Source organism: Hydra viridissima, unplaced genomic scaffold (genome assembly GCF_058129835.1).
Source record: "Hydra viridissima isolate aposymbiotic clone 2 unplaced genomic scaffold, HvirCarnegie_v1 scaffold_18, whole genome shotgun sequence".
In the NCBI taxonomy this organism is placed as follows: domain Eukaryota; kingdom Metazoa; phylum Cnidaria; class Hydrozoa; order Anthoathecata; family Hydridae; genus Hydra; species Hydra viridissima.
In genome coordinates, this window is record NW_028324317.1 from 944,113 (window position 1) to 969,635 (window position 25,523).

At 28.2% G+C, this 25,523-nt stretch overlaps 2 protein-coding genes, 1 long non-coding RNA gene and 1 pseudogene across 6 annotated transcripts in view; 2 read left to right on the top strand and 2 right to left on the bottom strand.

Annotated features, from left to right (window-relative positions):
* The window catches only part of LOC149876724 (uncharacterized), a 316,490-nt gene that overhangs the window by 219,068 nt on the left and 71,899 nt on the right, over nucleotides 1-25,523 (bottom strand). The gene's annotated exons all lie outside the window — the stretch shown is intronic.
* Nucleotides 1-25,523, bottom strand: part of LOC149876737 (uncharacterized) — a 112,021-nt gene that overhangs the window by 32,618 nt on the left and 53,880 nt on the right. The gene's annotated exons all lie outside the window — the stretch shown is intronic.
* LOC149876741 (uncharacterized) overlaps nucleotides 1,572-25,523 on the top strand; it is a 103,393-nt gene continuing 79,441 nt past the window's right edge. The window contains exons 1-4 of the mRNA XM_090075029.1: nucleotides 1,572-1,974; nucleotides 2,735-2,787; nucleotides 3,143-3,397; nucleotides 4,341-7,688. Of these exons, the coding sequence (XP_089931155.1) occupies nucleotides 1,946-1,974; nucleotides 2,735-2,787; nucleotides 3,143-3,397; nucleotides 4,341-7,688 (3,685 nt within the window). The 5' untranslated portion in view covers nucleotides 1,572-1,945. The remainder of the gene's footprint in view (nucleotides 1,975-2,734; nucleotides 2,788-3,142; nucleotides 3,398-4,340; nucleotides 7,689-25,523) is intronic.
* LOC149876742 (uncharacterized) lies at nucleotides 17,708-25,030 on the top strand (annotated as a pseudogene). Its single transcript, XR_016448484.1, has 6 exons — nucleotides 17,708-17,965; nucleotides 20,873-21,088; nucleotides 21,363-22,391; nucleotides 22,549-22,877; nucleotides 23,646-23,861; nucleotides 23,990-25,030. The product of XR_016448484.1 is annotated as an uncharacterized LOC149876742 (transcript).

Genomic DNA, 25,523 nt, shown 5'->3' on the forward strand with positions numbered 1-25,523 from the left:
GTCAAAATAAGAATTAGAAACTAATGATAGTTAGTTTCTTATAATAATTAGTTTGTCTTAAGCTATACTATATATAATAAAAACACAACTTGTTAATTTTTTTTAAATTTTAATGTTTGTTGTTAAATAACTTTAGGAAGTCAAAGAAACAAAGAAATTGGTTCATATTAAGAAAAGAAATCAAAAAAGTATCATTCATTCGTTTTTAATTTATTAGTTTTATTAAGAAACAAAGAAATGAAGAAAGTATCATGCAATTGAAGTTAATAACCATCTTTTAAAAAGTGGTTAAAATCTTCATACCCACATTTTGTTAAACATCTTATTTCACATCAGAACCTTCACTCTGCAATCGAAGGACATGGAACTCATTGAGTTATTAATTTACCAGTTTTTTATCTTTTTAATCAAAAATCGATTTAGTCCGGATAAACCGCCTAAATAACAGGAATGAAATGGTTCTAAAAAAGACCGTACTCTTTTTAGTAATCATATGTATAAACAAACAATATCTCAAATTTAAGGTTCTGTGAAAAAAATTACTTCAAAATGATGAACAGTTCTCTAAATATTCTCTAAAACTTTCCTTTTTATTATCAGAGCGGACGCGTAGTACACAGCAGTGGAGGATCCAGGAAAAATATTGACGGTAGCAAAAGTAAAACCAGAAAGCCACAGCAACAGTGGCGTAGCTAGGTGACGGAGGACCATTTTTTTTTTTTTTATTTTTCCTAAGATATAGATACCCTTCAAAAATTTAAAATGTTTTGCTGGCAGATATTGTTTAATTCGGCGGTGTTACACAATTTAATCTAATCTATTAAAGAATGATTGTTTTAACGCTTGATACAGCTCCATTTCTTTTATTAAAAAAGTTTATAAACCATATATAAAGTAATATTAATTCACCCAAGTACAATTTTGGTTTTTTGCTACACTTGCTACAGGTTCTCAGTTAATGACTTTTAGTACTTATATAAGACCTCCTTGATAATAAAAAGGTGATACTAAATATGTATTTAATATTGCAAATGCACGGGGGTAAACTTAGAGTTGTTTAGAAACATGACAAACAGGATTTTACTACAGTTGCAATACATAATTTGCCATTTTATTTCACTCCCAGTCAAAATTTAGTAGCTCCGCTGCGAAATGTTTGACATTCTTACAAAAATTTATGAACATGAGAGATAAAACCCTATAAAAACTCGGGTTTTTTTATAGCAAAAGTTTTATTTTTCGATTTAGTAAAATTAGTTAAGCAACGACAGCGGCCAAAACTTGATCTAAAATTTTCTGTTATTTTATATAAAAATATATATATATTTATTTTTATATATGTGTGTAGAAAATAATAACAAACGTAGTCCGAGTTGACTGTAGCAATTGCTTCACTTGCTACACCCTGGATCCGCTCCTGCACAGTGACAAATTATCTCTTTCAGGATACCTCGTTTTGGACATTTTATGCTTTAATAAAAAAATTCCATCCTATTACTTTGTTAAATCCTATTATTTGATTAAGACTCTCACCCATCGACGGCCATTGTTATATAAAATAAAATAATCTCACATCAATTTTAAAAAAATCAACAACCAGCAAGAAAGTTAACTGACTTGAAGCGTTTTTAAGTGAAACTTCTAACAACTAAAGCAAATAATTAAAACTATAAACTAAAACAAGAGCTTACCAATTTCAGTTTGTTTCATCGCAGATTTCGGTTAGTAGTTTTTCATTATTGGAAACCAGTTCAAACATTTTATTGACTTAATGGGTTTTTGCCTTTTCACTTTCTTTGGTTTGCTGTAGCATGACTCAGTTATAAACTCTTAACGTGCTGGTTTCTATCAGTTCGAGAAAAACTGTAGAGTTCAACACTTGTTTTGTCGATCAACCAGCAACTCACATATCGATCACAGAAAAGAACTTTTTCAATAAAAAAAAATGGAGATACTAGAGGAACAAATATACCGGTACGTCATCTACTTTTGTTTTACTCTTGTTATTTGTTACCTGATATTTCAACAATTTTAGTTTCATAGTTAGAAAAGCCGGGGAAAAAAGAGGAAAATATGACTTTACGGAAGTGAATAACAAATACAGGAAGAAGTGAATACATGAATAATAACAAAGTTCGTAACTGAATAACAGATCTTGAATATGAAAAGTTTAATACCAGAAACGAAATATCAGAAATCAGATTAAGAACCCTTTTTGAAAAACCTCTCAACATTTAAACTGCCATAAATACAGTTAAAAAAAATTGTATTGGACTTCATAACTGTTCTTTAACCTACTGCTTCGTTAATCATTATTTCAAAACAATGCCACAAGTCCTAATTTCTGAAGATCACAATCGTGCAGGTACTGCTGTATTATTGAGAATTGCTCAAGTTTCTTTTAAAACAGTTGCTTTAGGAAAGATGGATCATTAGCATCTTTTTTGTTCATAAAGTGCAGTGGCCCCGTGAGTCAAGTCACTTTAACTGTCAATAAAATGTATTCCTTCAAAAGGAAGTTTACTAGGATGGCAGTTTAGTTTCAGTGACTAAGAGGGTTCCTGAAATATCTGATATAAAACGGTTTATTTCACTTCTAAAACTGCTCTAATTTATTTTGAAGCAGCGCCTATTTCTATGTACTCGTTTATTAACTGCGAAAATAGTTTGCTGACAAATTTTAGAGCGTTTTACTAAAATTTATCATCGCAATTAATGGACTTCTTTTTCGTAGAACGGCTTTAAAAGACGAAGTTGTCATGGAGAACGAGTCGGACGATGTAAAGGGTAATAAAATACTTTTAACATTTCGTCAGGTTAGAATTATTTTGTTCTATCTCCCATTTTAAACGTTGAAAGAAAGTTTTTGATTTTTTTCTATAAGTAAAAATTATTTATAATTTTACTATTATTTTTTTAAGAAATAATAACTTATTCTTTAAATAATTTATATTTAAAGAAACTATTTATAAAAAAAAGTTTTTAAATAAATTGTATTCTAAAAGTAATCATTACTTAGTAAAATTAACAATTCATTTTCTCCCAACGTTTAAAATTGGAGATAGAACAAAATAGTTCTAATCTGACGATTTCCCATTTCAGACAGATTTTCAATTTTCAAAAAAGTAACCCTCTCTTATAGTTGAAAAGTTTCCACAAGATGTGTTTACAACGCTTGCTGATTTGTTGACCTATGATTGGCAAAAGTTTGCTCGATGTCTTTCGGTTGATGACTCAGCAATCGATAATGTAAAAGAAGAATTTGAAACTACGAGAGAACAAACTTTGCAAATACTAAACCGATGGCGTAAGGAAAATCCATCAAAAAAGTGGCGAGATGTGAAAAGAGGATTACTTTTTTGCAAGCGTAAAGATTTGATCAGTAAATGCGAACGAAGTAGGTATTTTGAGCTTGATAATTTTTGTGCCGCTGTTGCATGCCGATGTTCTCCTGCGGCCCCTGAATATTTATTAGAGATAAAAAAAAAAAACAAAACAAAAAAAAACAAAAAATATACAATAAAAGTTAAAGCACTGCAGAACATTAACAGATTTTTTACCTGACACAAACATTTTTGAAAAGGACAAACTTTCCTTAATTTATTTAGCAAATTTGTCACAAAACTTCGGGCCTTTTTATCTGCAAAATCATTTAGCAATTTTGCGGATTAAATTCACACTTGATTTAAGTTCAAAAAATTAGCTATTTATTTCATTGTTAATTACATTGTAAATACATTGTTAATTAAAACGTTTACAATATTACTAAAAATATGAAATAAAAGTTGAATGTGACTCGCTATCTTGATTTTTTTTGCAGCGCTCCTGCATTGCACGATTATAACATCCCACCCTCCCCCAAAGGGTAAAACTGCATAAAACATCTAACGAAGAAAAGTTTTTTTCAACTTTTTCAAAATACTTTTTTAAGAAAATTGATTTCGATTTCGAAAATATAACTATATTGCGACAGGTTCTCAAATTAAAAATCAAAATATTCCTCTGGGAGTATTTTACATGTAAAATGCTTTTTCTAAAAAAAACAGCAATTGTTTTAAATAGCGTTTACAAATGGAATTGCTTAATAATAAAACAAACTTAAAGACAGAATATTTCATCATCAAAATAGCAAGCGTATTAAATATCAGCAGATAGTGACAATTTTTTAATAGATATCGTTGATTTAATCGTCATTTATGTCCTAGATAAATTTTATTATGTTTTTCCTATAAAAAAAAAAAAAAAAAGATGAATGCGAAATGCCGTTCAAAAAATAACTTCTAAACATTCCTCAAAAAATGTCACCGTGCAGTTAAATATGAAAAGTTTTTGTCTTTTAGAGTTAATATCCCGACACTCCATTTTCGGTATCCTGCCGCCGACAAAAGCCTTCTTTTCGCGTGACGATGAACTTCATCAAATTCATAAATTCGTGTGCCAAACAAACCATTCGGGTAAATCAATCACGATTTTAACTGGAATGTCTGGAATTGGAAAGACTCAGCTCGCTAGAAAGTATGCAGCATTTTATAACGACCATTTTGAAAGTATTGTGTGGGTGGATGCAGCATTTGATAAAATACAAGTTTCTATGACTAATCTCTGTCACCAACTAGGGTTAAGCGTAAGAGATTCTCAAGGCGATCCGTTCGACATTGAAGTAGTCTCTAGAAAAATACATCATTATTTTGAAAGAGAAAAAACGCTTTACATTTTCGACAACGTCGACGATGAGAGTGTGAAGAATTTTGAAAAATACGTATCAAACAAAAAAAATGCATTTATTTTGGTAACATCGCAATGGAAATCATGGTCTAACGATGTTAATCAAGTGCAAATTAACTCTTTCTCGCCACAAGATGCGTTACTTTTCGCAAAAAGAAATGTTAAACAAATATTAACAAGCGATGACGAAAAACTAAAAGAAATAACCAAAGTGCTTCAATATCATCCACTCGCCATTAATCAAGCCATTCTCTATATAAACAACAACAGCGTCTCTTTGCAGGAATATTTAGATCTTTTTCGATCATATCCTTTCGAAATGCTGGAGGAAGGTATCCCCACTGAAGTGGAAACAAAGTTTATTATAACATCAATTAGCTTGGTATTAAACAAAATAGAGAAATCGAATGAAAAATCAGTGGAAATTTTAAACCATTTATCTTATTGCGACGGTCAACACATTACAAAAAAGTTTATTCACGGTATTTCAAAACACCTGAAAATAAACGAAGAGCTTTTGATAAATCGAACAATAAGTTTACTAGTAAGTTATTCGTTGCTTGATCGTTTCGACGATGACAACGATAGGTACGCGATGCACGAAATGACCCAGTTAGCTAGTAAATGTTATCAAAAACGCAAAGAAATAACAAAAATATGCAACGAAAACATCGCCCGTTTTCTAAAATTAGAGTTGGAAGTGGTAAAGGAACACGTTGACGATGGGAAGCACTTCTATAACCATTTCATCCATATGTTTCGTATTAATAAACCAAAAATGTGTGAAGTGTTCCATCAACAGAGTCAGAATATCCAAAGTTTCTTATCAAACAAAGGTTTCTTTCAAGAAGCAATAAACATTCTCAATTCCATTGAAAAGTATAACATAAAATCTTATGGAATTGAAAATAAAATAACTTTAGATACTAAACATAGCATAGCAAACTGTTTAAGAGATATGGGAAAATATAATGAAGCTTTAGAAATTTATTATCAAGCTGATAAAATACGAACGGATATTTTAGGTATCAATCATCCATCAACATTGGCTACAAAAAATAATATAGCAAACTGTTTGAGTCGAATGGGAAAATATAATGAAGCTTTAGAAATTTATTATCAATTTGATAAAATACAAACGGAAATTTTAGGTATCAATCATCCATCAATATTGGCTACAAAAAATAATATAGCAGTCTGTTTGAGTCGAATGGGAAAATATAATGAAGCTTTAGAAATTTATTATCAATTTGATAAAATACAAACGGAAATTTTAGGTATCAATCATCCATCAACATTGGCTACAAAAAACAATATAGCACTCTGTTTGAGTCGAATGGGAAAATATAATGAAGCTTTAGAAATTTATTATCAAGTTGATAAAATACGAACGGATATTTTAGGTATCAATCATCCATCAACATTGGATACAAAAAATAATATAGCAAACTGTTTTTATGGAATGGGAAAATATAATGAAGCTTTAGAAATTTATTATCAAGTTGATAAAATACGAACGGATATTTTAGGTATCAATCATCCATCAACATTGGCTACAAAAAATAATATAGCAAACTGTTTGAGTGATATGGGAAAATATAATGAAGCTTTAGAAATTTATTATCAAGTTGATAAAATACGAACGGATATTTTAGGTATCAATCATCCATCAACATTGGATACAAAAAATAATATAGCAAACTGTTTTTATGGAATGGGAAAATATAATGAAGCTTTAGAAATTTATTATCAAGTTGATAAAATACGAACGGATATTTTAGGTATCAATCATCCATCAACATTGGATACAAAAAATAATATAGCACTCTGTTTGAGTGATATGGGAAAATATAATGAAGCTTTAGAAATTTATTATCAAGTTGATAAAATACGAACGGATATTTTAGGTATCAATCATCCATCAACATTGGATACAAAATATAATATAGCAAACTGTTTGAGTCGAATGGGAAAATATAATGAAGCTTTAGAAATTTATTATCAAGTTGATAAAATACGAACGGATATTTTAGGTATCAATCATCCATCAACATTGGATACAAAAAATAATATAGCACTCTGTTTGAGTGATATGGGAAAATATAATGAAGCTTTAGAAATTTATTATCAAGTTGATAAAATACGAACGGATATTTTAGGTATCAATCATCCATCAACATTGGATACAAAAAATAATATAGCAAACTGTTTTTATGGAATGGGAAAATATAATGAAGCTTTAGAAATTTATTATCAAGTTGATAAAATACGAACGGATATTTTAGGTATCAATCATCCATCAACATTGGATACAAAAAATAATATAGCAAACTGTTTTTATGGAATGGGAAAATATAATGAAGCTTTAGAAATTTATTATCAAGTTGATAAAATACGAACGGATATTTTAGGTATCAATCATCCATCAACATTGGCTACAAAAAATAATATAGCAAACTGTTTGAGTGATATGGGAAAATATAATGAAGCTTTAGAAATTTATTATCAAGTTGATAAAATACGAACGGATATTTTAGGTATCAATCATCCATCAACATTGGATACAAAAAATAATATAGCAAACTGTTTGAGTGATATGGGAAAATATAATGAAGCTTTAGAAATTTATTATCAAGTTGATAAAATACGAACGGATATTTTAGGTATCAATCATCCATCAACATTGGATACAAAAAATAATATAGCAAACTGTTTTTATGGAATGGGAAAATATAATGAAGCTTTAGAAATTTATTATCAAGTTGATAAAATACGAACGGATATTTTAGGTATCAATCATCCATCAACATTGGCTACAAAAAATAATATAGCACTCTGTTTGAGTCGAATGGGAAAATATAATGAAGCTTTAGAAATTTATTATCAAGTTGATAAAATACGAACGGATATTTTAGGTATTAATCATCCATCAACATTGGCTACAAAAAATAATATAGCAATCTGTTTGAGAGTTATGAAACAACTAGAAATTGAAGTTTTGAAAGATATGAAATGAAAGGTAGAAAATGAAAAATCAAAGTTGTGAACTATTTTAATCGTTTTCCTAAATGTCGATTTATGTTAATTTATTAGAATTGTGTAAATAAGTTTTTATGATTATTGCATCTTTTTTTTAAAGGAAATTTTTTATCCAATGTACAATAAAAAGTTTGAAGATGATAGAAGTTGTAACAAAGTAAAGTTATGAAGGAGGAACCCATAAAAAAAGAAGACCTTGTATTGAGTTAATGAATGAATTTCTTAAATGCAAATGAATGAAAATTTTTTCGAAAGAGTGTAAAGTTAAAAATAATTTTTTTACAGCCGGAAAATTAGAAACGTGAAGTTTCAGAAAAAAACGACCCTTGGGAAAAGTTTTAAATAAATTTCGAATGATGTTTTATGTATAAGTGAAATAAAAAATTAAAAGTTCTATAATTTTTTTATAACTTTGTTAAACTATTAAATTTTTTATTTCGTTTGCAAATAAATTGCCGTAACTCATAATAATGTCATAACTAATATAATAAAATATTTTTCTTATAATTAAACTTTGCGTTAAATAAGAATGAGGCTGGCAAAATTAATTGCACTCTAAGTCAGAAGTCAACGTATGTGGCTGTTAACGTCAGAAATAACAGAAAAAAATGCGTGCAAATTTTTACTTAGCGTGCACTATGGGTCTGCGTCTCGGAATCGTTTTCTCTGAAATGAACCGGAACAAGCATAACGAGACAAGAAATGTCCCGGAAAAAATTTACGAATAAACTTAAACTGAAGTAATAAACCGGGACAATAACATTTCTTTCGAATTTTAAAAATTGTGTTCCGGATATCATCGTCTCGTCTCGTCTCGAATAAAAATAATAACGAGACGCAGATGCTTAGCGTGTACATTTGTATACGCCAAGTAAAAAGTAAATTCGATTGCAATCAAAGCAAGAGGATCGCTAGTGTCGCTTTAATAGGGAGAATTTCACTTGTATGAAAGAGGATATATATTATATGAAGACGTTCTCAAAAAATATTCCACAAATACGCAAGCACTTATCTTCAATTAAAAAAAAAACAAAAGGAAAAAATCAAAAAAAGAAATTAAAGGAAAATAAAAAGCAGTGCATAAAATATGAATTGCTAAATTAAAAACAAAATTTTAAAGTAGATATTGGGAAAAGAAAATTAAAAACGAAATGTAAAGAAGGTTAAAATAGAGGAATTTTTTTAATATTCATTTATAAATGATTTTATAGGAATAGTTTAAAAAACACACTCATATAAAAACAATCTTTTAGAAGAAACTTTCATAAGAAATATTGCTCAGAAAAAAAGTTTACCAGAAGTTTGAATTAGTGGTATAGCTTGATAGAAAAAGTCAAAAGAAGTAAGTTATAGCAGATATTTAAAGAAGAAATGTAAATTAGAAATGTAAATTAGAAATTTCAAGTTGAAATTTCAACTAAAATTTCAACAAGAAATTTTAATTAGAAATTTGATTTAGAAATTTAATTTAGAAATATAAACTAGAAATAAAAGAAGAGCCAGAAGCATTAATTATAAATTATATATTAGATATAATTTCAGATTTTAATTAGAAAGTTAAATCAACAAAGTAAGCAAGAGATTTAAATTAGAATTTTAAAATAAAATTCTAAACTTAACAATTGATAAACTTAATAATAATTTTAATGTTTAAACTTAAAAGTTAAAAGTTTTAATTAGAAAGTAAAGTTATTAATTTTATTTTCATTTAATATTATTTAATTTTAATAAGAAGTTTCAACTCATCTTCTGATTTCATCAAGAAATTAGAAGTCTAAATTTAAAATTTAAACAATTGTTTTAATTTAGAAGTTCAAATTTAAAAAAACTAAAGAAAAAGCTTAAATTAGAAATTTGTAACTGAATTTTAAACCAGAAATATAAATTCGAAACTAATTCTAGATATTAAATTAGAAAATCAAACTTGAAACTTTAACTAGATATTTGAATTAGAAATTTAAATAAGAAGAATAAGGTAAAAATTTTAATTAAACTTAATTTATTTTAATTAACTTAGATATTTAGAAACTTATGTATGAAACTCAATTTAGAAAGTTAAACTAGAAATATTAATTAGACAGTTAAGACTCCACGGGAAGGATCGGCAGGGTCACTTTTTTTCATTTTAAAATAAATCATTATTAAACTTTTAAACCTTTATAAATTTCGAAGTGTTAGGAAAATTTAAAAAAACTTTAAATATGCATCAAATCATTTATTTGATTTGAATTCAAATACAAAATATGCTATTATGGTTAGTAAAGCTAGAAAGTGTAAAAAGTCGAAACTTTCAAAATGTGACCCTGCCGTTTCTTCCCCTGGAGTCTTCAGTTATATTAGCAAACTAATTAGATATAATAACGCGAGAATCAGAAAGTTTAATTTGAATCTTTTGTTCAAAACTTTAAATAAGTAACTTTAGTTAGAAAATAAATTAGAAATTCAAACAACAAATTTAAACTAGAAATTTAAATAAGTTGTTTATATTAAAAATGTAAATACAAATATTTAAAAAGAAATTTACATCAAAAAGTCGAATTAGGAGTTTAAATTATGAATTTAAATTAGAACATCAAGTTTAACATTTTAACAATAAGTTTGGAAAAAAAAAGTTTATTATTCGTTAAATAATTATAACAGAAAATTAAATCAGATATTTAAATTTAAAACCTAGATTAAAAAAAAAAAAAGGAAGTTAATAAAGTAAAAAGTTTAAAATAGAATTTCATGCTAGATATATAAATTAGAAATAAAAAATATAACGTTAAATTATAAATCTAAATTTCGAGACGATCCCCTCCCCTCCTGTTTGGACGTGGCTTCTAAAATCAATTCTTTGTTGTTTTACATTTAACTTGGTCAAAAAATGACAGAGTTCAAATTTCTTCAAAAAAGATTTTTTCGTTTAAGAATGACGACCATTTAAAGTTATTTAAGGTGGGAAATTAAAAAAAGGGTGGGAAATTTAAAAAAGGTGGGAAGTTTAAACTTTTAATGGTCGACCTCCTAACCCGGAGAGGACCTTTGATCTAATTTAAGAAAGAATAAAAAAAAAATCATGATTGTAATAGGTGCTCAAGGTTGAGGGCAGTTAGAGATTAGCTCCAATAACTTTTCGCAAGTCATCCATATTTGACACTAATATAAACATACTAAAAAATTGAGTTTGCCTCATGCCTCTTAGTTATGTCTCATTTTATTTATCTTATACAACTAAATTCCTGAGCACTCCCCTAAAAAACGTCATTTCTCTCCTGGTCCTTAATGAAAAAACTTGTTTTTTACATTTTTGAAATGAGAAAATGTTTTCCGATGCTTATTTTGAAAAATAATTCTTATTACTTGTTGCAAGATATTAGAGTTTGTTTCTATGCACCATGCTTAGTAGACTTAGTTGCTTGTTTGAACTTTCTTTGAACTATTGAGCGATCTTTTTATCGGATCTCAGATTAATGTCATATAAATAAATTTTAATCGTAAAAATTTAAACATTTAATGCTAAAGTAAAAAAAAAATCAGTAGCAAAAAATCTTTTTTTTTTGTAATTAATAAGTTAAATTGTATAACTTTTGCTTTGATCCTAAAAGATTTTAGGATCAAAGCAAAAGTTATACAATTTCGAGATTTTTAATATTGCAAAGTGTTTATACGCATCAACCGCACTTATTACAAGTAGTGGGAGTATTATTAAGTACCTTCCCTTAAGTCGTCACTTTGCGATCTCATTTACAAGATGAAGGTTCGGTGAATTACATAAACTCTCCAGTTGAATGATAACGCAAGTCGATAGACTGTTCGGCTGAAAGAAACAAAAATATCAAGCTAAAATACAAAATCAGAACTTTCTTTGAAAATAAAAAATTAACTAGAAGCAGGTTTTTTTCAAAAATTATTTAAAGGCAAGGTCAGCCTCCGAGAGTCTGACCTTGCCTTTAATTAACTATTGAATAAAACCTGGTCCTTTTTAATTTTTTTTTTTAATGTAATATGCAAAATACAAGCTTTAACCGGCATTTTAATGTGCTAGAAGTTTTTATTGCACTAAACCATTCAGTAAATTATATTAAGCATATCCATTCCTTCATCCATCTTTTCTAAAAGATAAAAACACAAATGACAGCAAAGTACTTAATCACCATGTTAAAATTGATCTGCGTCGCTGTTCGTTAAAGATTTTAAATAGTCTTATTACTCATTTGTTGGTTGTCATGGCTATCAAAGTAGTGCTTTTCGTTTTGCATTTAACAACAAGCTTCCTAGCGCGATCCAATATTGTCACTAGTGTACATTAAAAAGCCGTTCATTTTTCCTAGACTTTTTTGGAAAAGAATCTCGGATACATGCTCCTTTAAAAGTTTTTAATTTTAGGCCTTTAGTTGCTTTTGTAAGATCAGTATTAAAAAGAGTTTTGTTTTCAAGTATAAGTTTACCAACTTTTATTTTTTGTTTACGTAAACTTTGTAATTTTTCTCTTACATATAAAATGAAGATCAAACAATATTCATGGAATGATTCTTTAACCAAGAGTCGTAATAATCCATTACTATCTAATAAAAGTAGAGAGTTAGTTGTTGGTAAATCCTTGATGTGGTAAGACAACACTCTTAATCTACTCATTAATCCAGGATGGCTTGATTAATGTAGGCTATCGGTTTTTTGGAAAAGTTTATTTTAGCCATATACAAGCAAGTTTTTCTGCACTCATTGAGGCAACAGCAAAATAAATAAATGTCAGGGCGGCGTTTTTATAAATATTTTATTTAATGTTTGATTGTTTAGTTAAGTGTTATGATGAAGGTAAGGGATTAGGGAAGTATGGGATGTAGAGTTGTGTAGAAAGGTCTATGTGGAGGTTGGGATCGAGGTAAGTAGCAACTGGGATTCCTTTTGATCATAAAAGGCTAAGTTTGGAAATAGTTTGGTTAGGAATGGGCAAGGTTTAGTCGTTAAAGTGCTAAGGTTTTATTTGCCGTCTTCAGTATATTCTGTTGCATAATTAAACTCAGCAAACATTCTAATAGTGTATAATATTTAGCAGTATTTTGCGCATGACGTGTATATAACACAAATAATATTCTCCGACGCTTCTTGCAGTGTTCAATAATGTTATATCAATTACCCCTTTATATCTTCTTTTTTATTACAAATTTCTCAATTCTTTTTTAATCTTCTGGTTATTCATCTTAAATAAATATTAAAATCTTCTTCTTTTCCTCATTTAAACGGTTGCATATTAAACTGCTTGTGAGGCTGCTTGTTCATTAAAGTGTTTTTCTTATCACATAATTCTCTCTCTTTTAAAATCCTTCTTAAGACTTGCTTAAAACTTTCTCCTTAAAACTTCGCCTTCATTTCTTCTTCTCTCCTTCCAAAGAGACGACCTTACTAATCCGTCGCTCTAATCCGTCTCCCAAAGACGCCCAATCACTGCCGCACAGTATACATCTCTACCTTAATCTACCAAGTTAACAGAAACCTACGTCCTTTCATTCTTTATAATTAGATTAGCTCTAAGGTAAATACAAATTCCTTTCATAGTTCTACCTTCACTCAAGCCGTTATTTTTTACCGTCATATTTTACCGTCATTCGTTTTGTTGTTCTAACAAAATTACTTTTGTCTTATATCCTTATTTGCTTATAATCTCTATAAGCAATACATGAGTTTCACAATTTTCTACATTTTATATAAAGATTTATCTCTTTGTTCTTCTTGCATCTTGAATAAATTTTCTTTTCCGTTTGTTATAAAAACAAAATTTTTTTAAATGCTTTTTTCAATATTTACAATGATTGAAACTTTACCATAGCTTTATAGTTGCTTAATGGTTGTGAGAAATTTCCTTATAAGTCTTATAAAAGGCTGAATTTTTACCATAGCTTAATGCTTGTTTGATGGTTGTGAGAAACATTTTTATAATTTCATCCACAATTATTACAAATATGAGAAACTTTATAATAGCTTAATGGTTTGGTTCTGGTTGAAAACGAGTCATTGCAGTTTTAAAACGAGGTGATGCAGCTTTAAATTTATTAACCATAATTTTGACTTAAAGTAGATGGTAGGGTATATGGTTGAAATTACTTCTTCAGAAAAAGTAAAGTTGAAATACAGCTTAACAATTAAACCTATGATTGAAAATAGCTTTTTTTTAAAATTCTGTTTCAACTTTTCAATTATAAATTTGAACACAGTTTGATGGTTAAACATATGATCAAAAAAGTAGAGCAAAAACTCGCATTTTACAACTACTAAAAAGCACAAACCTTTATGCCTTCATGTAAACACAAACTGATTACCTCGAAATCTAGCTTTCTGTGTGCATTAAATGTGACATACATTATGATTCATGCCGAGGATTGTGTAAATCTAAAAAGGCTATTTTAATTACCACACAAATCAGCTGAAAAATTTTTCGCAAATAACGTAATGAGGAATTCTATATTTCTTATTCAGTGAAAGTTCGTCTTTTCAATTAATTTTTTTCTTTAATATTATCAAAGATTTAATATTATTAAAGAAAAGCCGTAAATTCTGTTATAAAATTAAGATTCACGAATAGGAGAATCGCATGTTTTGCAAGAGTAACACACTTTAATGCTTGGTTATCTGTCAAATTTTGACATCTTGGTTATCTGGCAAATTTTTTGCAACTCGATTTCTAAAAGTTTTTTAAGTATCGAAAGAGAGAAAAAAGTACACAAAATGCAATTTGAAAACATGTCAACATAAAGTAAGATAAAATGTTCTACTGTGAACTATTATGATCTGAATTCCATCAATCTTATACCCTGGCTGCACGCAACATTGTATTAACGTTGTATTTACGTTAGATTTTAAGTTTGTACAACGTTGCCGGTTCGGCAAAATGGAAAGGTTTTGTAAGGTAAAGTTCTTACGTTAGATTTACGTTAGATAATAACGTTATACAAACGTAAAATTCTAATGTTAGATTAACGTTATACTAACATAAATTTAAGTTGGGAAATTATTGGCGTTTTATATTAACGTAAAATATTGATTGTAATTGTGTTTAATATTTAATATTAATATACTGTTATATTCATATAAGCCTGCCGAAGCCTATGGCTTCGTGTCATGGTTTTTATATCAATATAACCGTATGTAAGCGGCTTATATATGCCTTTAATGTTAACATACTAACATTATATGTTTAACACAATTACAATCAATATTCTAAATTAATATAAGGGTTTCTAATCCCTTACAAGGCGTTAGAAAAACAGTTTCGGGGATACTCAAACTAAAAATACAATATATGTTTTTAAAGACTTTATTTAAAGATGTATTGTATATTCTTTTGTATATTATATAGCATATATAATAAATTTACAAAAAAACTGAAAACTAATAACTGTTCAACAATCACTTGCTTCCTCAAATAATTTTTTTGCTTCCATTTACAAATGGTGAGAACTTTAAGATGCATCCTATTTGATCTTTTATTTGTGCTTCCGTCGAAGACTTGTGCATTAGCAGGATGACTTCTAAAATACAACATGGGATACTGTTAACGAGATGTTAAAAAAACAGTTAAAAATACATTTTTCTTATAACTGACTAGTTGCTTGATTTTTTCTTTACGCTAACTTTCAAGATACAAGACTAAGATATATCTAAGTATACAAAACATATGTAAGGAGGAAGAGATAGATAGAACAATATTAACATATTTAGATCTTCATTATCATCGCTCATAAGAACCTCAGAGTCTAGGTCAGAACTCTCAGTTCCAGAAATATCATTATGATCAGACACACAAAAAAAATCGTTAAAGCTCTCTATTTCAATGTTTTGGAAATCAATTCTACTCTCCACTTCATTAACATTGGATTTGACATGCAATGAGTTGTCCATTTTATCATTTACAAGAAGATTTTTTAATGCTCAATTTCTTTGCTGCCATTCCCTAAAGTATGTTTATTCATTTTTATTATTCTGAAATAAACCTAAATTTTAGTAGTTTTGAAAATAACAAGATGATAATAAAAACTGAACATAATAAAAAAATAAAAAATAAGAAAACCTAAATTTTTAATAATAATAAAAAGGTAACTACATTTATTCAAAGTAAGTTTTTTACTTGCTAGCTCATTAATCTCATACATTTAAATGTTTCTATCATATTTAAAATCATACAGCTAAATGCTTTTATAGTAATTAAAATCATACAATTAAATTTTTGTATCATAATAAAATCATACAGCTAAATATTTGTATAATAATTAAAATCATACAGTTAAAAGTCTAATGAAGTATTTTATTTTATTTTAAGCTAGTTTTTATTTTATCCTAAATAACCATAGCTAATAAACACAAGCAAGTGTTTTTACTATCTTTCCAAAAATTGTTTTCAGAGCAATTATTACATAGTAATAATTATCAGTATTAATTGTGCTGAAAACAATTTTTGGAAAGATAGTAAAAACACTTGCTTGTGTTTACTAGCTATGGTTATTTAGGATAAAATAAAAACTTGCTTAAAATAAAATCTCAAAATAAAAATGAGGTATTACAGGTATTCCAAGAATGAAATGTTAAGGTTAAACTTTAGTTTGGAAAATAATTTTAATTGTTTTTTTTTCAGTTCAATTACTAAGTTATCTTAACTAAAAGACAACTAAATGAATAAACAAATAAATACTAAAAATGTGAAAATACAAGATGATTACAGGCATAGTATATACTATAGATACACAAGAAGAAACAAAACAATAATAAATAAAACTAGGTAACAAATGCTTGCATTCTTTTTTTGCTGGCATTTATTTATACAAATGGAGAGACCTTTCCAATAATTGAAATCTGATCGTTTATTTCCAATAACTGAAATCTGATCGTTTATTTGAGCTTTTTTTGAAGATTCTCTATGCTTTTTACAAATGAGAATTTTGAAATAAATTTTATTCTACTCATTTTATAATTTGATTTCTTTATAACACTTTATGCATAGCAGATGTTTGGTGAAGATATATGTAAAATAATCTTCATGTTTCTTATTAATAATATACTTATGTTGTTTGTCAAAATATAAGCAATGCAAGCAGTTTATTGAAATTGATTTTTCACAGCTAACTTGATTTTAAAATATTATACTATATTGATCAGAGTGAGTAACTATCAGATTCAAAATAACATCATAGCAGATTTAATTGGATGAGCATTTGGCTCCTACCAATTTAATATTTGTTTGTAATTTCCTTGCATCTAAAATAAAATACTAGACATTTTACTCATATTTATTACAAAAAATCTAAACTTCGCTGTAAATTTGGATTCAATTAAAGGAATATAAAATAGTAGCACAACTCTTTAAAATTTAAAATGAGATTAAAAGAAGAAAAATTGTAATAATGAATACCCAAATACAAATGTTGCATCATTGTTTGAACATTTCAAATAATTGGATACAAAATTTTATTGTGGAAATTCAAAAAGCTAAAATTTGAACAAATTTAATGATATCGAGCTAAGTATTTATAATTTATCTGAAAACCAGTAGATTCAAAAATAGTTGTAACATAATAATTTAAGAATAAAAAATTGTTCAATGTCATAATAAAAACATTTTATAACATAAAAAAAAACTGTTCTATAATTTATAGAACAGGTTTTAACAAAGATAAAAAATCGAATCAAACCTTTATAATTGACATTTTACAACCTTTTATTAAATCTTCTATCAGCAATTCAAAGTTTTTACTACTTGTACGCTGTTTATTTAAAAATATTTTTTCAAAATTCCTCGATTGTCTTTTAAAAGACAATTCAAATCTTTAAACTTGGGTAATTACCTTCGAACTAAACTTATAAGTTTAGTAATTATATTTAAACAAATATATTGCCTATCTTCTCTTACGCCAACTTTAAGAAGAAAAAAAAAGGAGTAGGTACAAACGGCGGGGCGGAGCGGATCAGCGGGGCGGATCATTCAAGTGACACGGCACTTCTAATAGTTAAATTTCTGCAAACGAGTTCAACCTGAACAAACATATTGCTAAGTTTTTTATGATTACTTTTTAATAAATGGCTGTGCCAGTTTTGACAGGTTGCATAAAGCACCTTAAAATAGAGATTGTAGCAAATCTAATCGCCAAGAGCAATAATGAAGACAGAGTAACTGCACTCAACAATCCTAAGGCAGGCGAGGTTTATGTCATTCAAGTGAATGATGGAAAAGGTTAGGCAGCAATATTTCAGTGCACTTGTATAGTATTTGTATTTTTTAAATATATTTGTATACTAAAATAGTATAATGTAGTAAATAGCATAGTTTTTGGATTATACTAGTAAAAATCAATTACGATGCCTAAAGTAAAGTTAGACTTTAAACACATTTAAAGAAGTTATACCTGTAATCTACAATGTAGACTGTAGCCTACATGTAGTCTACAAGACTGTATATAGCTTTGTTTCTTTTAATATGTTTAAAGTAAAATCTAACTTTAATTAGGCATAGTTTATCGTTTACTTAAGGCTATGCTTCAGTAAAGCAAGATATCTTATTAATAAATATGAAAGGACTTCTAAATGTCATTTAATATTATATTGAATATTTTCAAGATGTCATTTAATATGCAACATTTTTTTGAAGCTAAAAATTGTTTTTCCTATTATAATTTATTTGAAGATTTATTTATTATTGTAAAATGGCTCCATAGCAAACTTACATGCTTGTGTCTAATTTATATTATGTCAGTGTAAGACATACTATAGAAAATAATCTACAGATTTTTAAATGACCTTTTTTATACATGCTGTTTAAAAGTATCTGTGTTATGATTTTAAAATGTGAGCACCAATGTGCTTTCATTGTACTTGCTTAAAAATAATCATAAATTATAACATTATAGTAACTGCTATATTATTAAAAATATTATTATAATTTAGTAGTAGTATATAAAACGTGTATTATTATTATAATTATAATTTATTAGTAGTATATATAATTTAGTAGTAGTATATATAATTTAGTAGTAGTATATAAAATATAATTTAGTAGTAGTATATAAAGTGAGTTTCTAATTCACTCGCTGTTAACACATAGCTATGTGTTAACAGCAAGTGAATTAGAAACTCACTTTAACAACTCACTTTTGATAATATAGGTATATACAAATAAAAAGAATAAAAAATTTAAACAAAAACTACTTAGAAGACTTAAGACCAAAAGTAATTTTTGTTTAAATTTTTTATACTTTTTATTAGTATTAAAAATTTTTATTACTATTAAAACTCATTAAGTTAATTTTTTTAATGCTAAATACTTGTCTAATTTGCTCTTGAAACTGTTTACATTTGTTGACTTGTGGCAATGTTGGGGTGTTAGCCAGGAATATATTTTATAATAAACAGGAATATATCTATAATCCCGGTTCGAAGCCCTCATGTAACCCAAACATCTAGCCCTAAAATGGGTGAGACATATTTTCAAAGTTATAACTTTTTAAAACTTTTTTATAAAATTAAACTTATAATTTTGCAATGAAAATAAAATTATAATATTTTTTCTTTTTTTTGATAGAGAATTATCTTTAACTCAGATAAGACTAAATTCAGGGAATCCTTTTCGCAAAAATCTAGATCTTCCTATATTTATGAACAGTAATGTACTGAATGAGTCATCTCCCCTTTGTCTTCTAGGATCAAATCTTACTTCTGATCTTAACCATCTGCTAAGATTGTATCTCTTTACCATGCTTGCTACTTTATTACTCCTGATTCTATTCTTTATCTCTGTAAATCTCTATTAATTATAGTACCAAAAAAACATAGAACATACATCAATGAGGACCTCAAAGGTATTATTAATTAGTATGATTAGTCAACAAAAAGTTCAATAACATTGTTGGTTTAACAATAAACACAGATTAATTACTACCTAGGTAGCAATAAATTTGTGTATATTGCTGATAATAAAGTTAGATTAAGGTATTAGTTAACTTTATTATCAATCTTAATTAATTAACATATTGTCAATATCATTATTCAATTTATTTTAGATATTATTGCATATATGTTCAACATAAATATTATTTATTAATATGTTATTGTTCTAACTATATTATCAATCTAAATTTATTACTATATCAATCTTAATCGTTCCACTAGTACATCAAACTTTGCCATGTTTAAATTGACCAATTTGCTTGCTTAATTGTTTATTTTAAAATAAATATGTTTTATGACAAATGTCCTGATGTTACTATGTAGCTTAACATGAGTGCAGTTTTTGCCCTCATGCTATGCACATTTTGTGACATAAGAGCAGATTCGTAAGATGAGAACATTCTGTGTAACTTAATATTGTTACGCAGGCAAAATATTGTAACATGAGGGCAAAATTTGTAGCACCAGAGCTAGGCAAATCGTAAAATGAGGCCAACTAAGATTGCTACTACTACTATACTACTACTACCACTACCACTACCACTACCACTACCACTACCACTACCACTACCACTACTACTACTACTACTACTACTACTACTACTACTACTACTACTACTACTACTACTACTAAAAAAAAAAAAAGAGGTATTGAATTTTGGAAACTTTAAACCCATTGGGAATTCTACAGTATACTCTGTACCATTTGGCTAATGATTAGGCTAGCTAACACCCTGAATATGTTCCATAAATTTTCTGTTTTGTTTATAAGGAATTCGTACCTCGGTATAAACTTGGTTTGTTCTCAGCTGTATTTTTTATTATTAACTCTGCATGTTTTGAACTTTGTTTGTTTACTTATAATTTTGCTCTTTTTACTCAACAATTTTGGTTGTCCTGATTACTGTCACTTAATTTATATGATTTGAAGTTGTTCTCCATGTATAAAGCAATTCCAATAATTCCAGCAATTTCCACCTTTTTGCCTGCCATATCTATTTTTATTTTATACTGTGGAACCTACTAACTATACAATTGATGAGTTGTTAGACCATGCTCTTTTTAGTTCGCACAAAAGTTTAAATTCTCCTTATTTGTTGCCAAGTGATGTTGCATGTAAATATTGTCGTTGTTTATTGTATATGCAATGTATATGTGTGTGTATATATAAATATATATTATTATTATTATTTTTTAGACGATTGGCGGGCAGATGGGTATAGGTGGAAGCAAAATGGGTCCAGTAAAATTCCTCGGGCTTTGCCACTTTACACAAAGATCCATTTTGCCACAGTTACACCAACAGGAATTTCAAATGATTTCCAGAAGTTTGTGTACTGTGATCTGAGTCGGACAGATCTTGTTGTTATCCATTACATCGGTAACCACAACCTTGCAGTTTTAGTTCCTCATGGTAAATATATCTTGCATTTTGATAATGGTTTTTGTTTTTCTTTTAAAAGTTTTACGTAAATTTATGACTAAATAAAACCTACTTTAAATAAAATCTTTTAATAATATATTTAATTAAAATTCACGTTGTGTAGCCCCCTCTCTTTTTCATTCCAAACTTTGCCTGGTTCAGCCCCCCCCCCTTCCCCTGTTTTTATGACCTTCATACGTCAGTGTATGCACACATACACATATATGTGTGTGTGTGTGTGTGTGTACATGTATATATATTTTAGGTAATTCCAGAAAACCAATCAAGTTCTTACCAACAGCTTCTTCTGTGCGAGATGCTATTGCTGATTCCCACAGTTACAAGGACCTTCTTCTCGATCGCAAGGATAGCCAGATCCAATTTCAACCAAGAAATTCAAGACAGTTTAAGTACGTGCGTAGTGTAAAAGCCGCTAGTATGAAACTAGGCACTGAATCTTTTTTAACTTTACATGAACTGGCATATATGATTCCAGGCTTTGTGTGGTCCATATCCACTTATCCTGACTTAACGGTTTTGTTTGGAATGCAAAATTTAATCAGTCAACTTGTCATGTGCTCTCAAACTTTTTTTTCGTATGATACAACATTTAATTTAGGAGATTTTTATTTATCAATTCTAGTGGCTAAAATAAGTTGTTTTGTTGAGAAGCCTTGCATGCCTGTAGCATTTGTTTTACATGACAGGAAGTTTGATACTGTGCATAAAAGTTTCTTCAAATCTTTAAAAAAAAAATTACCAGTTCTAAATGAGGTTGTGATTGTAACAGACGGTGAGAGTGGGATTAGCAAAGCAATAAAAAAAGTATTACCAAAATGGAATCTGGTATCTTGCTCCAATCACATTTTGTCTGATATTGAGGTTTGGTTAAAAAAACACAGTGCTTCTCATGCAGAAATAATTGTTTACAAATCTCAAATGCAGGAACTTCTCAGATGTGAAAATGAGATCTGTTTAAAAGTTAAAATTGATACATTAAGACCTTCTTGGAGTGAAGCATTCTCTATTTATTTTTCTGACCACTTACACTCACGTATTTTAATATCTTACATTGGTCACCTCAGATTTGTTGGTTTAACAGATAATTTAATCACAAATAATGTATCGGAATCATTAAATGCTGTCATTAAAAAGTTTCAGGATTGGAAAGAAGCACCTGTTGATTCAATGGTTGTTGCAATGCATCGCCTTCAGACCTTCTATTTGACAGAAATTAAGCGGAGTTGTAGTGGTTTTGGACCCTACACTCTCATTGACAGCAGTCTCCTAATCCGTATGTCGCATTTAATATATAACAACTTGTTTGTTTAAAATCTTATTTTTAATTATTTTTTCCTTTTATTTTAGAATTATTTAGTAAATATTTACAAAAATGCGATATACTCACAACTTAATAATGATATTTTAAATTGAAAATTTAAATGTTTTAGATAACACAGATGACATACCAAAAGTAGAGTCCAGAGCTTGTTATTGCAGAGCTGCAAGCAGCTGCCAATATACCAATGCAGCAACTCATACCTCCATCAATATGTGTGCTTTCTAACTCATTTAATGTTGTACATATTCCAAGTCTTAAAGTTTTTACAGTCTCTGCACCTGATGGAAATGCGCATGTTGTGAAGCTGTATCCAAAGGAAAACTGCACGTGTCCTTCTTCAACATTGTGTTGTCATATACTAGCTGTTAAACGCAGCATTGGAGTTGAATGCAATGAACGAAAAATCATAAATTTGACTAAATTGCGGCGTAACTGACGGTACATTAAATTACTTTGAGGGTCCTAATAAAAGAATAATCCTATTAAATGGGGAAATTTTAGGAAAATGAGTAAAGAATCTACAATATTATTCCACATAAGGTAGTCTAAATAAGGTCTGGATGAATGGGGTAAAAATTTAAATAAATATTTAATATTTGGCATCTCCGAGTACAATTTTAGTAGTTGAAAATATATATTCAAGTATAAATTCTAATCCTTGATGACATTTTGGGTTATATATGTTTCAAACAAATGTGATTTATCTTAATAACTAACTTGATTAAAAAGTAAGTGATCAAAGTCCTAGCTAATTATGAAGGTTTAGTGACCCTGGCAAAACTATAAGGTCACTAGGAGTTATAACCTGGAGCTCTGATATTATTTTTAATACATATAGTTGTCCTATACATCTTTAAATTTATAGTTATATAATAATTTATGTATGCAAACATATATATATATATATATATATATATATATATATATATATATACATATACGTTTGCATATATAAATAAATTATTATGTAATTATACAAGCATATGTAAGTATATATATATATATATATATATTTATTTATTTATTTAGTTATTTATTTACATATGCTTGTATATGTTTATAGATATATAAGAGGAAGAGGTGACTTAAATTCTCAAATAATAGACCGATTTGTCTTTCGGGTTGTATCCCAGAAATAGGAATGCAATAAGGAAACATCTTATTTACAATAGGAATGTCAGTTTTTAAAATTTTTATTATTTTTAGTAAAAAAGGTGACAAAAAATCAGGCTGTAAGATGCCAAGAAAAGGCGATTTAAGTTTCATCCCTGCACCAGATGCAACTCTCAATCTTGACATGAGAAATTTAAATGATTTGAGTACGAATCAAAGTGTCGACTCAGTGTCTCAATCTTCGCATGTTGGTAACCTTTCCGCTCCAGCAAGTTTAAATACAGAGATTCCGTTATCTCAAAATGAAATGTAAATAACTTTATTTGTTTGCATTTTAAATTTTCAGGTGTTATCCATCTTTTTTTTTATCTTCTATTATAGTGTAAACAATGTTATCTACATTTCTACTATTCTATTATTTTATGTGTATTAAAAAGGGTGCAAAAGAGAGTGAAATTTGATGACAACTGTGTCTCAACGCCTGAAGATTCTCTATCGAATTTTCCATTTTTATCATCAGTTTTGAATTCAGATATGAAACCAACTACACTAGAAACTGCACTAGAAACACCTATTTTAATTTGTGATGATACAAATTCAATAGCTACTGCAGATGTGACATGGCTTCAATTTGAAAATTTGAATCTCACCAATGCTGATCGAAGCCTTATTTTAAATCCAATGGGGCTTCTCAATGATAAAGTTATTTTTGCAGCAATGTTATTATGAAAGCGACAGTTTCCAGATATTAAAGGTCTTGAAGACCCGATTCTGTGCTTTGCTGGTCAATGTAATGCTTCTAGCAGGGCTTTTGTTCAAATTTTTAATGATTCAACAAAAGGACATTGGGTAACTGCCTCTAACCACCATTGTAAAGATAGTCAAATCAACATTTATTGTAGTCTGCAACTCATTCCTAGTAAAGACTGCATTTACTCAATTTCTAAATTTGCCTGCTTACAGTCTGTTGAAATAGAGCTTAACATAAGCAATATAGCCCGTCAGAAAGATCTTTTGTGTGGCTTTTATGCAATAGCAAATTGTGTTACTCTGTGTTTAGGAAAAGATCCTTGTAACTTTATATACAGGGAGGACTTGATGCGCCAACATTTGCTGACATGCCTTGAAAATTACAGAATAACACAGTTCCCTGTTGATAGCTATAGAACTGTTAGAAAAAATGTAGTTCGTACCTCAAAATACTCTTTGTATTGTGTGTGTCGTAGCATTTTTAAATCGACAGACTCAATGATTCAGTGTTTAAATTGTAAAGAATGGTTTCATTCTTCTTGTATAGGTCTAACCGAATCAATGTTTGCAGAGTACAAGGCAAATCTGCCCAAGGTTTACAAATGCATTAAATGTTTGTAGAAAACCTTTTCAGATTCTTTCAACTATTCTATATTTGTTAATGTAAATTTTAGTATAATAAAATAACTAGATGAAACTTTTACTAGAATGATTAGATGAGTTAGAATAGTTTTTAGAGTTATAATGGTGTTCAGAGTTATAACTGTGTTTAGAGTAAGAACAGTGTTTAGAGTTATATATGATAATGAATGTGAAAGGATGCGACAATGCTTAAAGGCAAGATCATCAGCAAATATAGCCATTTTAGATTTTTACTTAATTGTCCAGAAGATTATCGATATAGAAGAAAAAAGAAATAATGCTGGACCAAGCATAAAAGGTTGTGAAACCCCACAGGTCATTGGAAAAGAGAAAGAAATGGATATATATATATATATATATATATATATATATATATATATATATATATATATATATATATATATATATATATATATATATATATATATGTTTAGTTATTTAGTTTTGCTTTAATAACTAAACATATATATATATATATATATATATATATATATATATATATGTTTAGTTATTTAGTTTTGCTTTAGTCATCCGAAGCTGGTAGAAACATATTTTACTGTTTACATATTTTATCATGTC